The 21200-nt window shown below is 39.2% G+C and overlaps 1 protein-coding gene across 3 annotated transcripts in view; it reads left to right on the forward strand.

Moving 5' to 3' along the window:
- MRC1 (mannose receptor C-type 1) overlaps positions 1-21200 on the forward strand; it is a 107827-nt gene that overhangs the window by 14466 nt on the left and 72161 nt on the right. For all 3 annotated transcript variants that reach the window (XM_079913786.1, XM_079913785.1, XM_079913784.1), the window contains 4 exons: positions 3157-3330; positions 7242-7406; positions 15661-15774; positions 18937-19083. In XM_079913786.1, the coding sequence (XP_079769912.1) occupies positions 3157-3330; positions 7242-7406; positions 15661-15774; positions 18937-19083 (600 nt within the window). The remainder of the gene's footprint in view (positions 1-3156; positions 3331-7241; positions 7407-15660; positions 15775-18936; positions 19084-21200) is intronic.

Consider the following 21200-nt stretch of genomic DNA (forward strand, 5'->3'; position numbering starts at 1 on the left):
TCTAAATGTTTCTAATTTATTTGTTACCTTATGGGTATTTAGAGACATTATGTAATAATCAGCAAATTAGAAAAGCTAAGGAATTAGCTTATAAACTAACCTTCAGCGTCTTTAGTCTGCTGTTTTAGAAAGTGGTAGCACCCGTGGGGCAGGAAATAATTGTATATGTAGTTGGTTCCTTCAACTCTTGAAGGTTAAATAAAATCAGAGTATCTAGTCTTCTCTCATCTTTGCCAAATTTCATTCTCTAGTGGCTGCACAGAAAAAAGATAAAACAAAAACCAAAAAAGAACTTGAAGCCCTTTACAAAGGCTTCTTGAGTCAGATGACGTTGTAACCACTTTCCAGGTTTGGACACTTGATTTCTGTGAAGTGTGATCTAGAACGACCTCAAGGTCAGAGAAAGAGCCTGCCTCTTGGGGCAAGAGATTAAGCTGTTTGCAAAATTACTATGTTACTGAGGCTGCAAATGTTGGTTGAACTTAGCTTACGGCAGGTACGCAGATCATCGGAGTTCAGCTCTTTGCAAGGTGATGATCTGACAGCTTTCCATTTTCCTTCTATGTTCTATAAAGAGAAGAAGAGAGTAGGAACTGAAGAAGAGTGCGAAGGAGGGCTCAGAAAGAAGTTATCCCAAGGCTTTTACTGAACATAATGTAGGTTTAGAAATTACCTAAGAGGCAACCTAAGTAGCACAGCATTTCAGGAGAAACTTGTCGGAAAATTATAGGGCAGGACAAGGGTGAACCAAACTTGACTGAGTCAAATTCCACAGGTGAGACAATCGTTCTAATTGAGGAATCCAACACAAGGAAGTTTGGTGATCAGAGATGAGAATTCTCATTTTATTTTAAAAGATATCGCTGAAGTTCTGTAGTCCTCTCTCCACCCCCTGCCCCTACTTTCTGGTCTTCTGTTTGCTTTGAGAAAAATATGCATAGGATTTAGGATAGTGGTTCTCAAACTTTAAGATGCTTAATAGTCATCTGGAGAGCTTGTGAAAAATACAGATCCCAAGTTCCCCCCCCCACCTAGATTCTAAATTAGCATATTGGGGGAAGGGCCTAGGGATCTATTGAATTATTTTATCAATACTGTGTGGCTGGATGCAGATGGTCCATTGACCACACTTTGCATACTCCCTAAGTCTCTCCCAATACTTAAGATGTTCCTGCTAGAAGATCTAGCCCTTCAGAGTGATCTTGCAATCGATTCATTGCAATATGCATTAGAAGTAAAGACAATGCAGAGAGGATGTATGCAGAGTCTTTGTCTCTCTAAAGAAAACTTGGGGAAGAAAACTGTCTGAGGCCAAGGATTTAATTTTGAGTGATCGACTCAGACTTTGTAGACTTGGACGGATCTGAGGATTGTCTCGAAGTGTGGCCCTCAAGAGGAAGAGTCAATTGAGTGCAGTGACGTGATTTGTGAGTCAAATTGGCCTCATCAGTGCTTTGTTTAATAAATCCAGTTAGTCCTTAAAAAGCCATTTCTGATTGACATCTGTAAACTGAGCACTGAGAATTCCTTGGCTAGCTGAATGAACAGTACCACTAGCCCTAGGTGGTCTTATCACGCTTTCTTCGTATGAAGGAACAATGGTGTAATTATTACAAATCCAGCATGTTCTTTATACAGTCTATGATTCGGAAAATTAGTCCTGTAACTTAGTGCAACAAAAGCTAGAATCACATTTTAAAGTTACTAACAGCTGGGCAATTGGCAAAAGAGTCATTTTGAGGGAACCGAGAATAAACCTAGCTTTTAAGGTGGACAAAATAAGTACGAGCAAAGGAAAAGGAAAGGAGGTAAGTAGCTTTTTTTTGTTGTGCTCTTTACATATGTTAGATGCTGTGCTATGTGTTTTACAAATGTTATATTATCTTAGTGACTTTCAAGATGTCTTTAAAGAACTTTTTAAAGTCATAGAATCTATGAAACTTAATTAGGAAAAGAGTATTCCTACCTAGAAAAAATTCTGAATATAAACTTGTCACAAGAGACTGAATATTTCAATATAGAGGATTATTATCACCCAAAGAGGTATCCCTACAAAGGTAGACTGAACATACTGGAGCATTTAGCTACTTGAGTGGTTTGGCTGTCAATGGAGATACGAGCTTCCTTTTGACTTACGCCAAACTGTGATCCATAACGATTCTCTCTATTTTTTTTTGAAATTAATGTATTTATTTGGGCCGCGTTGGGTCTTCATTGCTGTGTGCGGGCTTTCTCTAGTTGCGTCGAGCAGGGGCTGCTCTTGCCTGTTGCGGTGCACAGGCTTCTCATTGTGGTGGCTTCCCTTGTTGCGGAGCACAGGCTCTAGGTGCGTGGGCTTCAGTAGTTGTGGCTCGCGGGCTCTAGAGCGCAGGCTCAGTAGTTGTGGTGCACGGGCTTAGTTGTTCCGTGGCATGTGGGATCTTCCCAGATCAGTGCTCGAACCCGTGTCTCCTGCATTGGCAGGCGGATTCTTAACCACTGCGCCACCAGGGAAGTCCACAATCCTATATTTGTTTCAACTTTCCTTTCTAGGTGAACCTAGAGTTTCACATTTTGATCTGTTTGGACTCATTTTTTTAAAAAAGACAAATACTGATTATAGATCGTATCTAAGGTTTTAAGTGATTTCTTTCCATGATGTGAATTGGAGATTTATGCTAAAGTTCCTACCCTTTCTCGTAGCCGTTGTTGAGGGACTCAAGCGGAGTCTGGCTGGACAGGAGTGGTTGGAGGGGATTGAAGTTTTGACTGTGTGTTTGGGTTACACAGCTATAAGGTTATTTTTCAATCTAGAGATTCAGTAATTCTCTGATTCCAACCGAGGGGAAGGATGGCCTTTTCCCTGTTTGGAGGAAATGCAGAAGTCAAAGTTGTTGTCCGTAGAGCTGACTGTTTTTGGCTCAAGAGAGCAAAGAGGAAAATCTTATTGCAAAAGACAGCAGCATAGAAGTGGTGCTAGAGTTTTTCCCGAGGACACACGTATCCAGCAAAAGACAGGAGTCGCAAGAGAAGGGAAATACAAAGGAATTCCCTGTGTTAGTGTAAGAGCTGTGATCAGAAGCGTAAGACCGATCCTTGCAGTAACCTTGTGATTGGAAAGTAATCGTTCAGGAGATTCACGTCCATTCTAAGTACAAGTCAATGTGTCTCTTCTAGCCATGTACACACTCCTGGGCAATGCCAATGGGGCAACCTGTGCATTTCCATTCAAGTTTGAAAACAAGTGGTATGCGGATTGCACAACTGCTGGGCGATCAGACGGATGGCTCTGGTGTGGAACCACTACAGATTATGACGTGGATAGGCTATTTGGATATTGTCCATTGAAATGTAAGTAACTTTATCATCAAGACAATTTTGGCACGTTCAGTATGCAACCTAGTGATCCGACTTTGTGTTTATCGAGAACATTTCTTCCTCCAAGTGACTTCTCATTTCCTATCTCATCATACCCCACCACACCCTCTACAGATGTCATTGTCCCATTTTATAATGGAGGGAGTGATCCATATTGGCTAAAGACAAGAACACAGATCTTCTGACTCTCAGCCCTAGGCTGCCTCAAATGACCCCTTTATTTTCACTAACTACGACTTCTCCTCAAATTCCACTGTTACTGTCAGTTATTTTCTAAGACTTCAGGGCAAATTATACTGTATACGATGCAATATATACTTAATGCCACAGGTGGGCATCCCATTTTCCAACCCCCGCAATGATTTACCTTTATTAAACTATAGATCAAAAACAGAATTTAAGCAATGCCACAGCCTTGGTTTTGATGGACAGAGAGAGAGAGAGAGAGATGTGAGTGGCTCCTGAGTTTTGTGTCGATGTAATGAAAAGGGTTCCTCACTGTGAAAATGATAGTAATGCTACTCTTCTTAAATTAAGTTTAAGAAGACTATTATTTAATTTAACATAGCTTCAATGGAAGTCAGTTACGTCTATGCTTGGAGGGGTTTTAAAATGAAAATGTAAGTCTTATTGCAATGATGCAGAATAAGTGGCATTGTATTGTATTGAAGTGAGGGGGCCATAAAAATTCTTGGTGTCCTTTCCATGCTCTAGAATTTATAAAGAAGCAGGGCAGCAGGTTTTAGGTGGGGTGGACGAGGGCATTCGTGTTGGAAGGCAGGGATGTGGCTGAAGAAGACAGAGGAGGAAGGGTTCTTGGCTTCCCTCTCTCCATCACCCACACCTTCCTCCTGCTGCCAGCATCGGCTTCCTTTCCTTCCCCCTGAACTTCTTACCCCCAACCACTTGCTACTTCAGACTCTGTGGATCAGAGCTCCTGTTTCCTGCTGTCCTGCCAAGGGGCGGGCGCTGGGTCAGAGCCTCAGATACAGTCTGGGCTGATTGTGAGACCACCTGCATTGCAACAGTGCCGCGTACCCCACTAAACTTTCAGGATCACACATCCACATACCGTCGCGGTATTCCAAGCGTTATTGTAAAAAACGGTCCAATTTACAAACATATCTTAGTCTGTCAAGTTAAAGACAGAATTCCAAGAATTGTGCTTATTTATCGCTTTTGATTTTTAATCCCTAAACATCTTACTAAAAATTAATTTGATTTCTCAGCCCCATAGATTATTGAAATTCCCCTCTGGGTCCAGTCCCTCAGTTCTGGGTGAATACTCACAAAAACTTAGTCTTCCTGTGTTCATGGTGGAACCGCTCTCCCATTCTTGGGTGAGGTAAATGCATTTCTGTTTTATAACAACTTTTAAAGGTTTGATTCCCATGAAAGTTTGACTGATGTCTGATCTCTGTATTAGAAGGCTTTTTGTCTGAAAACAAAACTGAACATTTTCCTCATGAGATAAAGCAAGACTCGTTTTTCAGTGACTGAGAAACATCTTCCTCTGGACTTTGTAGGAATGGTATTTTCTAAATCCGTTATCATGGAGTGTCTTGGGGCTGCAGATCTCACGGGTCCAGCTGTAACATCCTGCACTTACATGGTGCTGACAGGGACGTTGCTGGCTGCACGTATGATTTAATGAGTCATTAAATGGAGGACAAATGGCCAGCCACCAATCATTAAAAAAAAAACAACACCTTGGCTAGACATGTGTTTTAGAGATAAACTGGGTAGGCTCTAGAATAAGCTTTTAGTCTCATTGGTTCCAATTTATGTCTTCCAAAGCAAATTATGTATTTGGCCTAGTTCATTGTAAAGGTAAAATAACTGGAAATTTAAAACACTTTTGATTTCAACATGCATTACAATTTTAAAGCACATTTTATACAGTCCATGCCTTTCTTGAAGGGCTTTGCATTTTCCCAAACTCTTTCATTGTCTTTGCTTTGTGTGTTTTTTTCAAAAGAACATTTTATTTGATGTTAGCCTTAAACTAGCAGATTCAATACAGGAAGACGAGGTCCCGGCTGTTGACCTAGTGACACTCAGTACATGCTCTTCACTGCCCTCTGTAGTGTTTATTGTAATGTTTTCCTTCTATTTAGACTTTATTTTCAAGTATCAGGAGAACAGGAAAAGGAAAAGACTCCTTTCTCTCAATTCCCCATAGCTTGCAATTTTAGCTTTCAGAGTCAGTTGTGCTGGTTTACTGTGGGAATTTGAACCACTTGGGGAGATATAGAGTCAGCAAACCTATGCATGCCTTGAGAAATAGGTCTTAATCCCTTGATTGAAAATGCAAAATACCCTTTCTTTAAATGAAGAGAAGCAGCAAATTGCATTTCTTTCTTTGGTCCTTTGTAGCCCTTTCCTTCATTTCTGGATGAGAAAATCATCCCCTCCTTCTTTTATAGCTCACACTTTCTACCACACTACAAGCAAAACCTCCAAATTTCTAAAAATATTTATTTAAAATAGCTCCGACTTCAAGACCTCAAACCAGTCTCATCTGAGTGATCTCACTTACAGGGCGAAGAATCCATTTGCACATTAAACTAGTAAGACCTCAGACTGTGGTAATTTAAATTTAACATTACTAATTCAAATATATTTTTTATGTGAATATATAATAATTTTATAGTTAAAACGTCTTAGAAATGTCTGCTGTTGCCCAAATGAAATGTTGATATAGTTTTCTTCCTCTTTGGTGTTTCATGAACCACAAATTTCATATCATAGTGTGTGGTAAGTATATGAAAAAGGTCACTTCAGATACAAAGAATCACAATTACATGCATATATAAAGTGTGGGCTATATGTGTATGTATAATGTTGGCTGTATGCATATATATGGTGTAGGCTCTATACACACGGACAACTGTCCAATTTGTTAGCAAGTTGAATACTCCTCAGAAAATTTGAGTTTACGTAATCTTTTCCTTATAAAAAAATGAAAGGATTATGACTTCACATGACTTGTAAGTAGAATTTTACATTATTAAAAAGACAAAAGAGAAGTTTTTATATCATGAAGCACACAAAAATATTTCATCTGTTGACTCATTTCTCAAACATCTTATGTGTAAAATGCAATCAATAATATTTATCCATCTATATTATTGGCCTTTCATAGACTGTAGCCACGTTTATAGAGTATATTGGGAATCATAAAATAGCAAAGGTAAAAATTTTTTAAATTAAAAAAAAATTTGAATTAAAAAGTGTTTTACTCTGAGCGAAGAAAAGGTAACAATCAGCTATTGCCAGGAGCTGCCTATGTTTAATACGTGCTAGAGATAAGAACATGAGACTCCAGAGGTGGTTAACAATTTAACTAAGGGTGACTCACCAGTGAGTGACAGAGTCTGGAGGCAGGTCCTGGTCAGTCTGTCTGTGGAGTCTATGACCTTCCCCTCTAATGCCTGTGTCTCTGGTCTAAAAAGACCAAACTAGAATGTACAGGTGAAATAGCCGTTGCTGAGAGAAGACATATTTATTTTCTCTTCTCTCTTTATTATTGTTTTTCTAGATTAAGGAAGTTGGGCTGGCATCTCTATTCTTAGTCTGTGTATTTGCCTCACTTCCCAACTCATCTGATCTCAAATGTCCTAATGGAAAAATAGAGATGGTGAGTCCCTGTCTTTCTGGAGGCACATGAAGGAGATGGAATGCGGTCGATCTTTGAAAACTCCCCCTCTTCATTTCAGGAGTAAAGAAAATCTCACAGTCACTTTAAAACTGATTAAAAGAAAGAAAATAAGGGAAAGATAATGCTTTAGGCAATAATGCTACCAAGATTGTTTAAAAGATACTGTTCACTGAAAATTCTTTCCACGCATAAGGTAGTCAATTCCTTTTGACTTCTTTTACAGTCGAGGGCAGTGAAAGCTTATGGAATAAAGATCCGTTGACCAGCATTTCCTACCAGATAAATTCCAAATCGGCTTTAACTTGGCACCAGGCGAGGAAGAGCTGCCAGCAACAGGATGCTGAACTCTTGAGCATCACAGAGATACATGAGCAGACATACCTGACAGGTAAAGATGCGAAAAGAAAACAGAGTTGTGAAATCATGATTATTTTATTTCCGTATAGTTTAACTTAAAAGCATACAACACGAATAATTCGAGACATCATGATAGAGTCAGTCCTAAGAAGATGGTGCAGAGGGTTTGACAAACGTGCACCCCGAAAAAGACACCTGGGATGGCGAATAGGTTTCAGCTCATGAGCCCACTTTCTTCTGTCAGTTGTGTCAGTGTCTAGAACTTGTGCTGAGAATGATTTGGAGGATTTATTTGGGCTCAGAGTAGAAGATGCTACAATCAGTTAGCGATGCTGTTCTTGGACACAAGACACGGGTGCTATACTGGCTTGAAGCCATCGGTTTTCCATTAGCGTGGGAGAATTTAACACGATAAACTGAAGAGCTGCCACCACAAACAGGGACAAGTGAAGAGCCGTCCTTTTGCCTCCTGTCTTTCAAATTCCCAGACTCTAATGGTTTTCAGGTCTTACTGATACTCTTTCTACAATTTTGTTTTTTTTAGCATTTGTTCTTATGAGGTTGTGAAGATGAAAAGGGCTAATGTTTGCTTGAGATGAGAGGGTCTGTTTTAGCTTCTGCAATCCACACTTGAGGAGCGGAGAGGTCAGGACCAGAAACGAGTGTGGGAGATAGAGCATCCTCGACTCCCTGCCCTAATCCCCTCCCTCCCGTTCACCCTGACCCTGCTTACTAGCTGAAAGTATCTCAGATCCAGTGACCCCCATGTTCAAAAACTCTTAGTGGCTTCTCATCGCCTATCAAATAATTAACAACACACCTTTGCCTGACATTCGGGGGCTGTCACCTGTCCACTGACTGCTGTTCCCCTTTGTGCATTTCGCAGTCTTGACAAGAGAAAACTTTTGGGTTCCTCGTCTATGTCTCATACTTTCTCACCTCCACATCTGTCCCCATGGCATTTCTTGTACCTGGAATTCCCCACATTTTATATAGTTGAAATGCAGTCTTCTCTATTTCCATCTGCTTTTCTCTTATTTGTTTACCACTTTTACAGTGGTTACTTACATATGTCCCACTTCCCCTACAAGACTATAAATACATTCGATTTTTATTCATTCATTCATTCTACAAGATGGGTGATTTCTCTGTGTGAGGCATTGTGCTAACTCCTGGGGACACAGCAGTGACCAAAGCCTGCCATGTCCTGTCCACATGGAGCTTAAAGTCCAATGGGGAAAACACATAGACAAGAAAACAAGCAAATAAATACAAATTATAAGCAAATTGAAGGCTGTGTAGAGAATGGATTTGAGAGGCAGATGGCTGAAAGTGAGGAATGTCTTGTGAATATGTATGTCCTCCCAACCCCTAAAGAGATTCACCCAGAACCTTCCGGGAAGACAGTCTCAAGGGATGTTTGCTGACTGACAAGTGAGGATGCAGCACAAGAAAAAACATTGTTTAGAAATTCACCCTCACGGTTGGACCAGTGGTCAGTTTATGGCGAGAAGACAGTGGTTCTTAAGTGTGAAGTTGCTTAACAGTCACCAGGGAACTTTGTTAAAGTGAGGCTGCCTGGGTGCAAACCCCAGCGACTGTAGATCAGTAGGTATGATGTGGGGTCCTGGAATCTGCATGTTATCAAATTTCCAGGTGATTCTAGGGCAAGTGGATGGGGACCCCACCTGGCAAAGCACTGGGTACAGTACCTGCTGTATCAGCAAAGCCTACAGATTGCATCTGCCTGGATAGCAGGCAGCAGAGCTCAGGAGTAAGGAGCATAGACTCAGGAGCCTGACCGCCTGGGCCCCGGCTCTGTGAAGCTGGGGGACCTTGGGGGCGATGACCTGAGGCTGCTGTGCTGCAGTGGGAGAGTGTGTGTGAACTGTTACAGGGGACAGAGCTGTCCCCAGCCTTGTCTCATCACCTAGGATTCCCTTTCTCCAGCTCTTTGCGGGTGATCCTCTCCACCAGTTGGAACACACTTCTCCTATAAGTTATTAGTTTTTAATTGCATTTGACGATGTTGATTGCGTTCTATTTTGGGCAGAAAAAAATGTAACATGAATGTTTTTTAGCACCACCGTGTGAAATACACGAAGCATTATTGGGTAAGAAAGACTTTTCTAGTCCATTTCTGAGGACTAAATCGTGAGTACTAGCTCCACTGTAATGAAATCTTTCTTGTACCAAGTATAACATTTAAAAATCTTCTGCTTTCAGTATAGGCTGCAAGCCACCATTTTCTTTCAGCCATCATTAAAGAGATTGACAACAGAAAAGCAACGCGACCTCACTATGGGCATTCGTGAGCTCAGAGGTGGGATTACGCCTCTGTCTGCTCAGTGATTCTGTTTTGTGTTGGTCCTTGGGGTCTTTGTATGCAGTATTGGGGCAAAGTACAGAGGGACCAGTATTTGCAACCATGTGTAAAAATAAGGAGAAAAAGAGGAAAACAGAGACAGAGATAAGACAAAATTTATGTAGGTGATTAAGGAAGAGAGAGAATGAGTTGAGACAATCCTGGTGTGATTTGCGCTGGCTTGCACGGGTTAGAGAAACCTCAGAGTTGAAATGGTTTCACTTGGCTTTTTTTTTAAGGAATCTGTTTGTGGGTTGTGTTATCTTGACTCTTCTGAGGTTTGCTTGTTTTCTGGCTTTCTGGAAGCCAAGGGACAGAGCACAGGTTACTTTTGAACTCTTCCCCAGTTGCTAGGGGAAAGAGGCTCTGTGAGCAGGACAGCGTCTCTGGGCCACTCACTTCCTCATTCCTGGCCCCGCTATCAGCCTTCTGGCTGCAGGAAATGCTTCTCTAATCAGCAAGGGCTATTACTGTGTCCCCAGGAGCGCAAACAAGCCCTAAGAGATTGGGAGGCTGAGTTCACCTCAGATACTTATTTGAATCTTATCCAAGCCTCCGGAATTTCAGTCAGCAAATTTTAACTGAAATCCGGGTAGGAATGACTTCTCGAATGAGATTTGTAATATTTCCTGCTTTTCTTTAAGTCAAAAATGCCATGCATTAGGGGACCAAAAAAAGTCTGACGGGGAATTTAAAAAATAAACCAGACTTTTGCTTTCTAGAGGGAAGATATTCATGACATTTGGGATTTTTCGGCATATATTGGGGAAGACTAGAAAATCCTGGGGTGAGTGAGGGATTGTCATCTACTCCTTTCTGGAAAATAGGGCGCTAACATTTTTTAAAAACCACACATAGTTACGCTTTTAAAATATGATTTCTTTTATGTGAGAATTTTGAGTAGTAAATTTCATTTTTCTAAAAGGTATAAGCCTCTTATGACTCTGAGATCAAATTAGCTGTTATTTATTAAACAGCTGTTGTGTGTCAGACACTGAGCTTTATTTCTAAAGCTGACACCAACCTTGTAAATGAGTAATATTGTCCCCACTTTATAGATAACAGATTAGGAGGGAGAAGGTAGGAATTTTGCCTAATGCCACCCATTCTGAAAATAACTGAATTGGAATTCAGCACTGTCTTTCCATTACGCTCTGCCTGGGTCTCACTTAAAAATAAGCAAGGATCTGGTGGCCCCCAAAGCACTAAAGAGAACCTTTAATTTAGGTGTCAGCAGCTCCTTGCTCCAGTAAATTTATTCTAAACTGGCAGTCTGATTTCACATTATCTGCTGGGTTAACAGCTTCTGCCCAGCGGCCAATTCTTATATCACCCAGAGTCATTTCATCATCTCTTCTACCCTCAAAAATGTTGGAACACCCTATTGAATCCTCAGTTCCTGAATCAGATTTATAACTATGTATGCATAGGATTAGGATTTATAGAACTGAAATAAGATATAAGAAGTGAAATTGGCTAGTTACCTTGATTGTTTTTGCCAGTTTCCGTATGGTGCTGGGTGGAGAACAAATTGGACCACAGTATAGAAAAGAACAATACAGTGTACTATTGGACAGTAATACGTCTTCTATTACAACTAAGTTCAAAAGTAGGTATAAACTGTTTCAGACGATACATGCAGGAAAATTAAACATTAAAAAGTTTAGCATGTGGAATTGATGCTTTGTGTAATAATACTAAAAAAATTGGGAGGCTTCCCTGGCGGTGCAGTGGTTGAGAGTCCACCTGCCGGTGCCGGGGACACGGGTTCGTGCCCCGGTCCGGGAGGATCCCACATGCCGCGGAGTGGCTGGGCCCATGAGCCATGGCCGCTGAGCCTGCGCATCTGGAGCCTGTGCTCCGCAATGGGAGAGGCCGCAACAGTGAGAGGCCCGCATACCGCAAAAAAAAGAAATGAAAATTTGGCCATCTTCTTTATAAAATTAAAAACACATTAGAGAAAAAATTGTGTATGACACTCATCAGCTTTAAGTGATATACTTAACACAAAGCTTGAAATCTGTTTGTAAATCACACTTTTTGCCAACCCGAATTCAACATGGAGTAATAATAATAATATTAATAATAGCAATAGCTTACATTTATTGGGCATATACTGTGTATTAGGCCCTGTTTTAAGAAGTATTACTTAATTTAATTCTTCAAAACAAGCCTAGGAGTACCTAGAGTAGATAAGGAGAGTCTCAAAGGATAATTTCCTTAAAGAGTGATCATCTTTTCTCATCATGCCAAACGTAGTAATTTAATTAAGCAAACTCAGGCAAAATCTAATTTATTTATTCCCACAGTTCTGTTCAAAAATTCATAGTTTTGAAAACTTAGATATGTGTATTTTATTATAAGTTTTAAAACATACCAGAATATTTGATTTTGGGGAATAGCTATATCCAACATATACAAGGAACTCATACAACCCAACATCAAAAATAGACCCCCAAAGCCCGAGAAAAACCAAAACAACTTGAAGAGACGTTTTCTCAAAGAAAACATACACATGAAAAGATGCTCAACATCATTAATCATCAGGGAAATGCAAATCACAGCCACTGTGAGATACCACTTCACACCGGTTAGAGTGGCTATCATCAAAAAGACAACAAAAGGCAAGTGTTGGCAAAGATGTGGAGAAAAGAGAACCCTCATGTGCTGTCAGTGGGGATGTGAACTGGTGCAGCCACTGTGGGGAACCGTATGGAGGGGCCTCAAAAAACTAAAAATAGAACTACCATGGGATCCAGCAATTTTACTTCTGATTATTTACCTGGAAAAAACCCAAAAACACGAATTCGAAAAGACATATGCATTCCAGTGTTCACTGCAGCGTTATTTACAATAGCCAAGATATGGATACAACGTTAAGCGTCCATTGATAGACAAATGGATAAGGAAGATGTGGTATATATACATATGTACAATGGAATATTACCCAACCATAAAAAATGAAATTTTGCCATTTGTGACAACATGGGTGAATCTAGAAGGTATTATGCTAAGTGAAGTAAGTCAGAGACAGATGAACACCTCTTGATCTCACTTACGTATGCAATCTAGAAAACAAAACAAAATGAAAACAGATGCATAGATACAGAGAACAAATGGGTGGCTGCCATAAGGGAGGGCAGGTGGGGAGTAGGTGAAATAGTTAGAGGATTGAGAGGTACAACCTTCCAGTTATATAACAAAGTCATGGGGATGTAATACACAGCATAAGGAATATGGTCAATTATATTGTAATAACTTTGTATGGGCACAGATGGTTACTAGACTTATTGTGGTGACCATTTCATAATGTATGCAATGTCAGATCGCTATGTAGTATACCTGAAACTAATGTAATATTGTATGTCAACTATATTTCAATAAGAAAAATAATTTATGAAAAAATCAATGTTCAGTGGTATTTAATAAAATAATTATTAACATAAAATATAGTATCAACATGACACTGATCCCAGAATGACATTTCTAAGGTACAGACTGGTAGACAGGCATCTCCTCCTGACACCTTATAAGTTATCTATTTACATGAATGAGGTGAGATGGCCGTTTTTGTTGGTTTCTTTAATTTACCCTAAAGAGACATAAGTAATAGTTTAGTACTCAAAAGAGTTTTAATAACTATGTAAAATAATTAATGAACTAAAGGGAAACCATCAATGAGATGAATAACTATAAAATTGATTTACTGTGAATGAATTTCTATCACTTCATTATCAGTATTTTCTTTGTAATGAATGCAGTCATAGTCGATGATGCTCATTGCAGAGATTTAAGACTAGAGAAATATTAAGATTTTCCCATTTGATAATGTCATTCCCTTGACATAGCTTGTAATAAGTATTTTATTTTTTGGTAAAATTCCAACTTTGGAGAACCAAATGCTGAGTCTTCACAGGTAAACCAGAGTGAGCTCTGCCGTGGACTATTGTTTGGGGAGGGATGACATTTATCAGAAATATCTTTTTAGTTCATGGTTCTTTATTTAAAGGTGCTCTAACATCTAAACTTATCTGGAAAATGTATTATATCAATAATAGTAACTCACAGGCAAATTTAATTTAAGCAAGGGTTGAATTCGCTGGAACACCAAAGTGAACCCTGAGTGCAAGTCCTAATTTACTCATCCTCCGTTTCACTCTCCACAAGTTTCTTAACCTCTCTGTCCTCAGTTTCTTCATCTGTAAAATGAAGGCCCTGGACGAGATACCTCTCAAAGTGTATAAAGTACCTAAGGGCGAGAGCTGTACTAACTCCGACTTTTTTTTTCTACAACACTTGATAAAGATAAGTGGATCTGAATTAATTTTCACTGACTTTTTACATGCTAGTAGTTAATTTCATCCCATTTTTATTACTTTAAAGAAATTACGCAATAGGGTTTACTTTTCAGTAAATAACTCCAGTATTGGATTCAGTTCAGTTCATTAAGCATCAACCTACCTAATCAATATCAACCTAGTCAGTATCCTCAAGCGGGTTCTCCCTTTGTCAGTGCCTTTCTGCCAGGTGCTGAATAAACTGACAGCATTCCGGTCACATTTCTCCAAGAACGTGATCTGTGCTTTTATGGCATTGGGGAGCAAAAAATGTGAGATAGGATTCTGGGGCATCGAGTCACTGTAATCCCCTTTCATTTGAATTTGTGACATGAATGTGCGTATATATCAGCTAATGAAAACTTGGGGAAAATTTCGGTGAATTTGGATAGCTTAGTTGGTTGCATCAGAGCTAAAGGGTCTGGGATTTGATGTCATAAGAACCCAGATTTAGGGACTTCCCTGGCGGTCCAGTGGTTAAGAGTCTGTGCTTCCAATGCGGGGGTGTGGATTTGGTCCCTGGTCGGGGAATTAAATCCCAAAAAGGACCTAGGTTTAAATTTCAACTCTGCACATGTCATCTAAACTATTTGGGTGTCAAATTCCTAATCTGTACAATGGAGATGGCAGTACCTAATTAGAGTTTGTGAGGATTGAAAACGAGCGAAAACAGTGCCCTGACTATAGTAAGTGGTTATTCTCACCATTGGAAAATTTGACTGGGGAATATATCCTCTAGAGAACAGTAGATATAAAGTGGTCCATTTATGATTACCTTTTATGTTTATAGACACTTCAGGTTGGTATTTTATTTAAGACAGACGATAGTTTTCCTTTCCGTTAATTCTTTTAAATCAACTAAAAAGAATATAGAGAGAACAGCAAATCCATGGTTTTTAAAAAGTTACAGGTAATAACACATTAGAGTTGTTTAACCTGGGTGGACTGAGGTCCATGTTGCTTCTGTTTTGTTTTTTATTGCATCTCAGGCCTAGCACAGACTTTGAAACATTGTAATTATGATTTATTAGCTGCCTAAGTGTTATTCGTAGTAACACAAGCACTTAGTGTTTAGTTTTTAATCATCATCTTAATGAGGAAAAAAATGGATATTTTAAAATGTCATCGAGTAAAATTCTGAGCGTAAGTTCTAAAATATGAGGTCGGGTAATAACTTATGAGAGTGAAATAGATTGAAGTGCGTATTAAACTTTTTCATGATAGAAAACGGTGACTTTGGTACAAAAGAAATCTTAGTTTTACTCTAAAATGAAGTAAACATGTTTTTGTTTGACGATAGTCAAAGAGAGTTTTCTCCAAATTAGAAGCACATTCACACGATCCTTAGACGCTTAGCGAGACCGTTGCTGGCTTTTCTGTGTTCTCACCTCTGTTTCTTTACATGCCCGTGGAGGTAACGGTTGTACTTGCTTCCCGCTGAGGAGAGGATCAAAGGAGACATGCTCGGCATGATCTTCGTTACTTCTCTCTAGTACATTTTGATTCAAGTACCTAATTCTGAGTTTGATTTCACCGTCTTTTCCGAATGTCAGTTTTGTTTTTGTTTTGCTTTTGTCCTAAAGGGTTAACCAGTTCCTTGACTTCCGGACTCTGGATTGGACTGAACAGTCTGAGTTTCAACAGTGGATGGCAGTGGAGTGGGGGCAGTCCGTTCCGATACTTGAACTGGTTACCAGGTAGGGTTAAGCTCGTCTGATTAACTTGGTGGCGTTAAGCTGGTTGAATTCATCTGCGTTTAATTTAGCTAGGTACCATGGAGACCTTCATCAGCTCACATGTAGATATCAAAGAGAAGAACTGGGAGATTACATCAAGTACAGTTTATTTCTCACCTTGCTTTGAAACCTGCCAACTAGATTTGAATACTCTAACACCATTAGGTTATTCCAGCTTTCTGGGATAAGGACTTGTCTGGAAGGATACTCACACAGGTCAATAGGGGACTTTGTTAAAGTATATATTCGCAGAGCATCCTTGATTTGCTAGGTATTATATTCAAAAATTTGATTTTATATTTATGATATATATATAATATATAATGCTACATAGTATATTCAAAGATTTTATACATATTTATTTCTATCTGCACACACACTATGAATTTAAGAAATTTAAATTGTTTTAGGCTGGAGAATTTCTCATTATCTTGAGCCATGAGATATTTGCAGTATTTCTGTCATCGTTATAATGATCTGAAGGTCTACGTTGATGCCATTTTCTCCTATTTTTAATCGACTAGAGTTGGATTAAAAATAATACCAGCCACAGATTGTAATATTCCATACTAGCATAATCATTCATGAGCAGTTTTGTTGACAGTTTGTAGTTTAGTTGTAGAAAAACACAGGGGATGATCAAGCCTTCAAAGGCTTTCCCATTTTTTGGAGGACAGAAAATACTCTGAGCTAATTATTTCTGTACTGTTGTAACATAGAGGTAACAGAACATAAAAGGAGACTAGATGATAAAGATGTTTTACATATACAGAAATTATTCTGAGAAAACAAAAGGACCAATGATGACAAAACGTCTTCATCTTATTCACCAATACCAACCATTGTTCGTGGCTGCTTAAGGCACTCTACTGAGTATGATTCTCCACTCCCAACCCAGGCCCCATCCTGTACTAACCTTGATTTATTAGGAAAGTGTGCAGGTAAGGATTAGTGGTGTCTGCCGTAGGTGTGAGAAAGGACGGGTCACATTTTCATTTACCAGTTCTGCTATGGAAAATACTAGTGTGGTGTTTCTTCATATGGTCAAACTTCTTTTTTTAAAGCCATCGAATGGTTTTTGCATTTGGCTTAGAAAATTAAACTCTCCACATTTTCCATGTTACCGACTTACGGTATGAAAAAGAAAAACTTTGAAATAAATAGATAATATTCGGGATATGCTAAAACATGAGAGGGAATTTTTAGAGCCCATACGTCGGTTTAAACCGATTAGATTTTACTATGAAATTTGACTTTCAATGTCCTCCTTCAAGGCATGATGTTTGCAGGGCTGTCACTAAGCGTCAGCTCTGCTTTCCTCTGGAATATGGGACGTAAACACTGCTGCAAGGGAATATAAGAGGTGCTATCTATGAGTGAGAATTGCATATGTCAGCTTACTGACTCAGTCACACTATTGGAGAATGCCGGTTGGCTCAGTCAGATCATTAGACAATAATAATCACTTGTTGGGGGATTAGAGTTTATTCTTTGCTGCTTAATTATTGTAGGCAGATCATTTTATTTATTACTCAGTTTTAAGTGATGATTATTGTAATATTTAACCACTTGCATTCTGAGAGTTCAGTGAGAAAATTGAGGGGTCTAGATTCTGGGAAAGTGAGGAATAAAATTGGAATATTAATGAGAAAGGAAAAGAAATGTCCTTCCTTATTAAACCAATTCCTGAGAAGTAGGCGCAAAATTAAACCACCTTCTGAAATAATAGGAGAGTTTCTTCAAATGAAAATTAGAAACCTTGTGGAACATTAGAAGTTGTTATTGTATAAGTTGTTCAATCAGCCTTCAACTGAGTACTTGACAAGTAAAGCACCTATTAAAATACATCTACATTTGAAGTGACGATAGTTTACACAAAAGGTATAGACGTGTGAATTCAAATATATAACTATAGTAACCATTGAAAGACAAAGAGTTGATTTATTAAAGTAGGTCTTGTGTTCTATTGATAAATAACTGTATTACTATGATTTACCAGCTCATATATTAAATAATAACCGTTAGCTGTAAAATACATTATTGTTTCCGAAAGTTTCTTTCTAGTACTGGTACCTGATCTGTTAGTTCAGTTATACTGGAATTTTGGTCATACTATCAACACACTTAAAAAACATCTTTATCCTTATCACTAACAATTTTTTCTTTGTGAGCTGTTCAAGCAACTTCCAAAAATTTTTGACAAAGGCTTTATGGAACAGGTGATGTGATTCCCATCTTTCGGGAAGGGAAAGTGTGGTCCAGGTCCAGGTCGTAAAGATGTCAGAGGTCACAAAGAAGAAACATTGACAAAATGTGACTCATCACCCTGTCTTCTCTTGTGAGATGGAGCAAGGTTTTAGAGCACTGGTTTCAAAATCATTTATTCAAGTGGTGGAAAAGCATGAGAAATGTGGGCCTCTATGCATGTATCAATTGCATTAAGAAGGTTGACCTGACCTCGTTCTTTAATCCGTTTCCAGTAAGCAGTGAGATGAGAGGTTAGCTGCTGGAAGTATTCTTCAGTAGGCTGAGCTGAAAATCTTGAGAGAGAGTCTGAGCTCTGGGAGTACTTTATCAGCGTTTGCTGTGGCACATTGCTGCTTCTAGCATCTCTTTGCTTCTCTTTCTCCTCGCGTTGCCTTCTTTCCTGCCTCTTCTTTCTAACTGGAGGAGGTTTTCCCATGTCCAGAAATTCTCTGGCTGGTCCACCGTTAGCTTGCCTTAGGTTTCTGGGGAGGTATCGACAATGTTGAATATAGCTGATTTGGAACGTCGTGTATTCTTTTGTTATTTACCCCCCATCATACGTAAAGTAACCCAGTGTGAAGATTGTTCAGGGTTTAAGGTTTAGCTTTATTGTTTGATATTGTGGGGAAAAATTTATTTCAAAGAAGTAAACTTATATAATCAACATTTCAGGTATTGGAATGATCCAACCATGAGAAAACAAATAGACACCCAACATGTCTTTTGCTCTGCAGGCACTAAATATTTCTTTGTGAATGTGTAGCAGAAAGGGTGGGGATCCATTAAATGCCAAGGATAAACGCACGAGGCTCTGGGGGGTCTATTTACTTGCAATTCCTATAATAGTCCCACTTTTATTTTTTCTTTTCCCCAAAGGAAGTCCATCAGCGGAACCAGGAAAAAGCTGTGTGTCACTAAATCCCGGGAAAAGTGCTAAATGGGAAAATCTGCAATGTGTTCAGAAGCTAGGCTATATTTGTAAAAAGGGCAACACAACTTTGAATTCTTTTGTTATCCCCTCAGGTAAGTGATCTATTTGATCTGAAGTGTATAAAATATTATAATTTAAAGATCAAATTACAGTCTAGTCCTAACTGTAGGCAGTGACAGGTTTTGTTGATCATTTATGGTATCAACTTAATGATATTCCTACAGAATGTCTTTTTGGTGGTTGCTAACCTTTCCTGAGTGTGCTGGAGTGTTTGGGCATGAGCAAAGCCTTTGACACAGCATTAATAAAAATTTTATCTTCACAGCCGCCCTGTGAGGTAGGTATTATTATTCACACATTTTAGATGAGGAAAAAGATATTCAGAGGATATAAAAAACTCGCACATGTGACAAAACTGGAATCCAAGCTAGGAAATCAGTATCTGAAAGGAATGTTTTTATTATGTCCTCACTATTTAATGGCGTATCTGGGCACCAGTGTTATTTAGTTTAACATATACACTGAAGTCTTCACCAAAATGGAATAAAACATCCCAGAAGTAGTCACTGAATTTTATATATAGGCTAGACCAGCGGGAAAAACTGCAATTATGCTCTCTATCATAATTTTATAGAAGAATTAAGCTACTAAGCCCAGAATGCATTTTTTTCTTCAAATTGACAAAAAGCAAACTAACTGTTGATACATTTTTTTCACCATCACCTGTTTTTGGAGAGACACTTAATACTCCATGGTCATTTATGTATGTATATATATATTCTCCTTGGGAAATCTGACAGCGTGGCATTCTTCACTTTTTTTGCTCCTTGACTTTTAAAAGCAATTTCATTTATTTTAAAATATGATCGACATGGCTAGAAAGTCTGTGGTACAACATGATAAATAATAATAATTTCTTCCAGTTCTTACTTCAGATTTGCAGTTCCTCTCTGAATAACTGTGTCTGGGTGTATATCCTTACCTAGTTATTCTATGAATATGTGAATAAATATGTTTGTGATTCTTTTTGTCTGTTTTATACAAATGGCAGCATATGATACACTTTACTCTACGTTCTTCACTTAATAACAATTTGGGGCATCGTTCCCTACAGTACATAGGTAGCTTCTGTGCTCATCTTTATGGCTGAACGTTAGCCATTGCAGGGAGAGACCATATTTTTTTTTAACCAGTCCCCTATTAATGGAACTTTAGTTTACTTCCAATTTTTTATTATTACAAACAATCCCGCAGTGAGTAACTTTATACATGTGTCATTTGATGTGTGTGATTATTCCTAGAAGTGGAATTGCCAGATCAAAGAGTGGGTGTGTTTGCCATTTTGATGGATACAAACATGGCGGAGCTCCCCAATGGATATAGATGAGGGTCCCATTATTGGGTCTGATTGTACTTTACAGGGTCACCCTTATGGCTGTGGGCACGCCTCAGGGAGACCTCAGTCATTTTTGTATTTCGTCTCCTCTATTCCTCCCATATGAGAAGGGGTACTGATATAATCCTTCCCTCTTGGAAGAGCTCCTATAATTCTCCTTCAGAAGGTTTGGAATTACCACTTAGGGGGTGAGGAGAATGGTGGTTTTATCATGTCTGAGGTAAGGAGGTAGAATTCTGTAACTTGGCCTTGTTCCTTAACACCCCAGTTTTAGTTTCCTATCTATTAAGTGGAAATACTAACACTTGTTCTTCCTGTGAATGTTTGTTCATATTGTCAAGCACTCAGTCCATTATTCTTATTTCTGTGCTATGCCTGTTCCTGGAACCAAACTTGGGTCTGCTGGTCTGCGTGCAGTAAAGCCGGATCTACTGACACCGGGTTGTGGTGAAGGAAATTGCAGGGTTTATTGCAGGTGCCAAGCCAGGAGTCCAGGGCAGCTAGTACTCAAAACACTGAACCCCCCTATGGGGGTTTGTAAAGTCCAGGCGAGGGAGGTGGGTTGCAGGGTATGTGATCAGCTTGTGCAAAATTCTGTGATTGGTTGATGGTGAGGGAACATGGCAGTGTCCCAGGGGTTGATGTTATCAATCCTTAGGTGCCAACACGCTCCTGATCATCAAGTCGTTAATTTCTTCCATTTGGTGGTGGTTTTAGCATCTGTAAAACAACTCAGGAAATGTCCATGAGATACTATTATCTGGGTCCTTCAGAGGGGAGCTACAGCAGAGGATATGGGGGAGGGGGTCTGTC

Source organism: Stenella coeruleoalba, assembly GCF_951394435.1.
Source record: "Stenella coeruleoalba genome assembly, chromosome: 2".
In the NCBI taxonomy this organism is placed as follows: domain Eukaryota; kingdom Metazoa; phylum Chordata; class Mammalia; order Artiodactyla; family Delphinidae; genus Stenella; species Stenella coeruleoalba.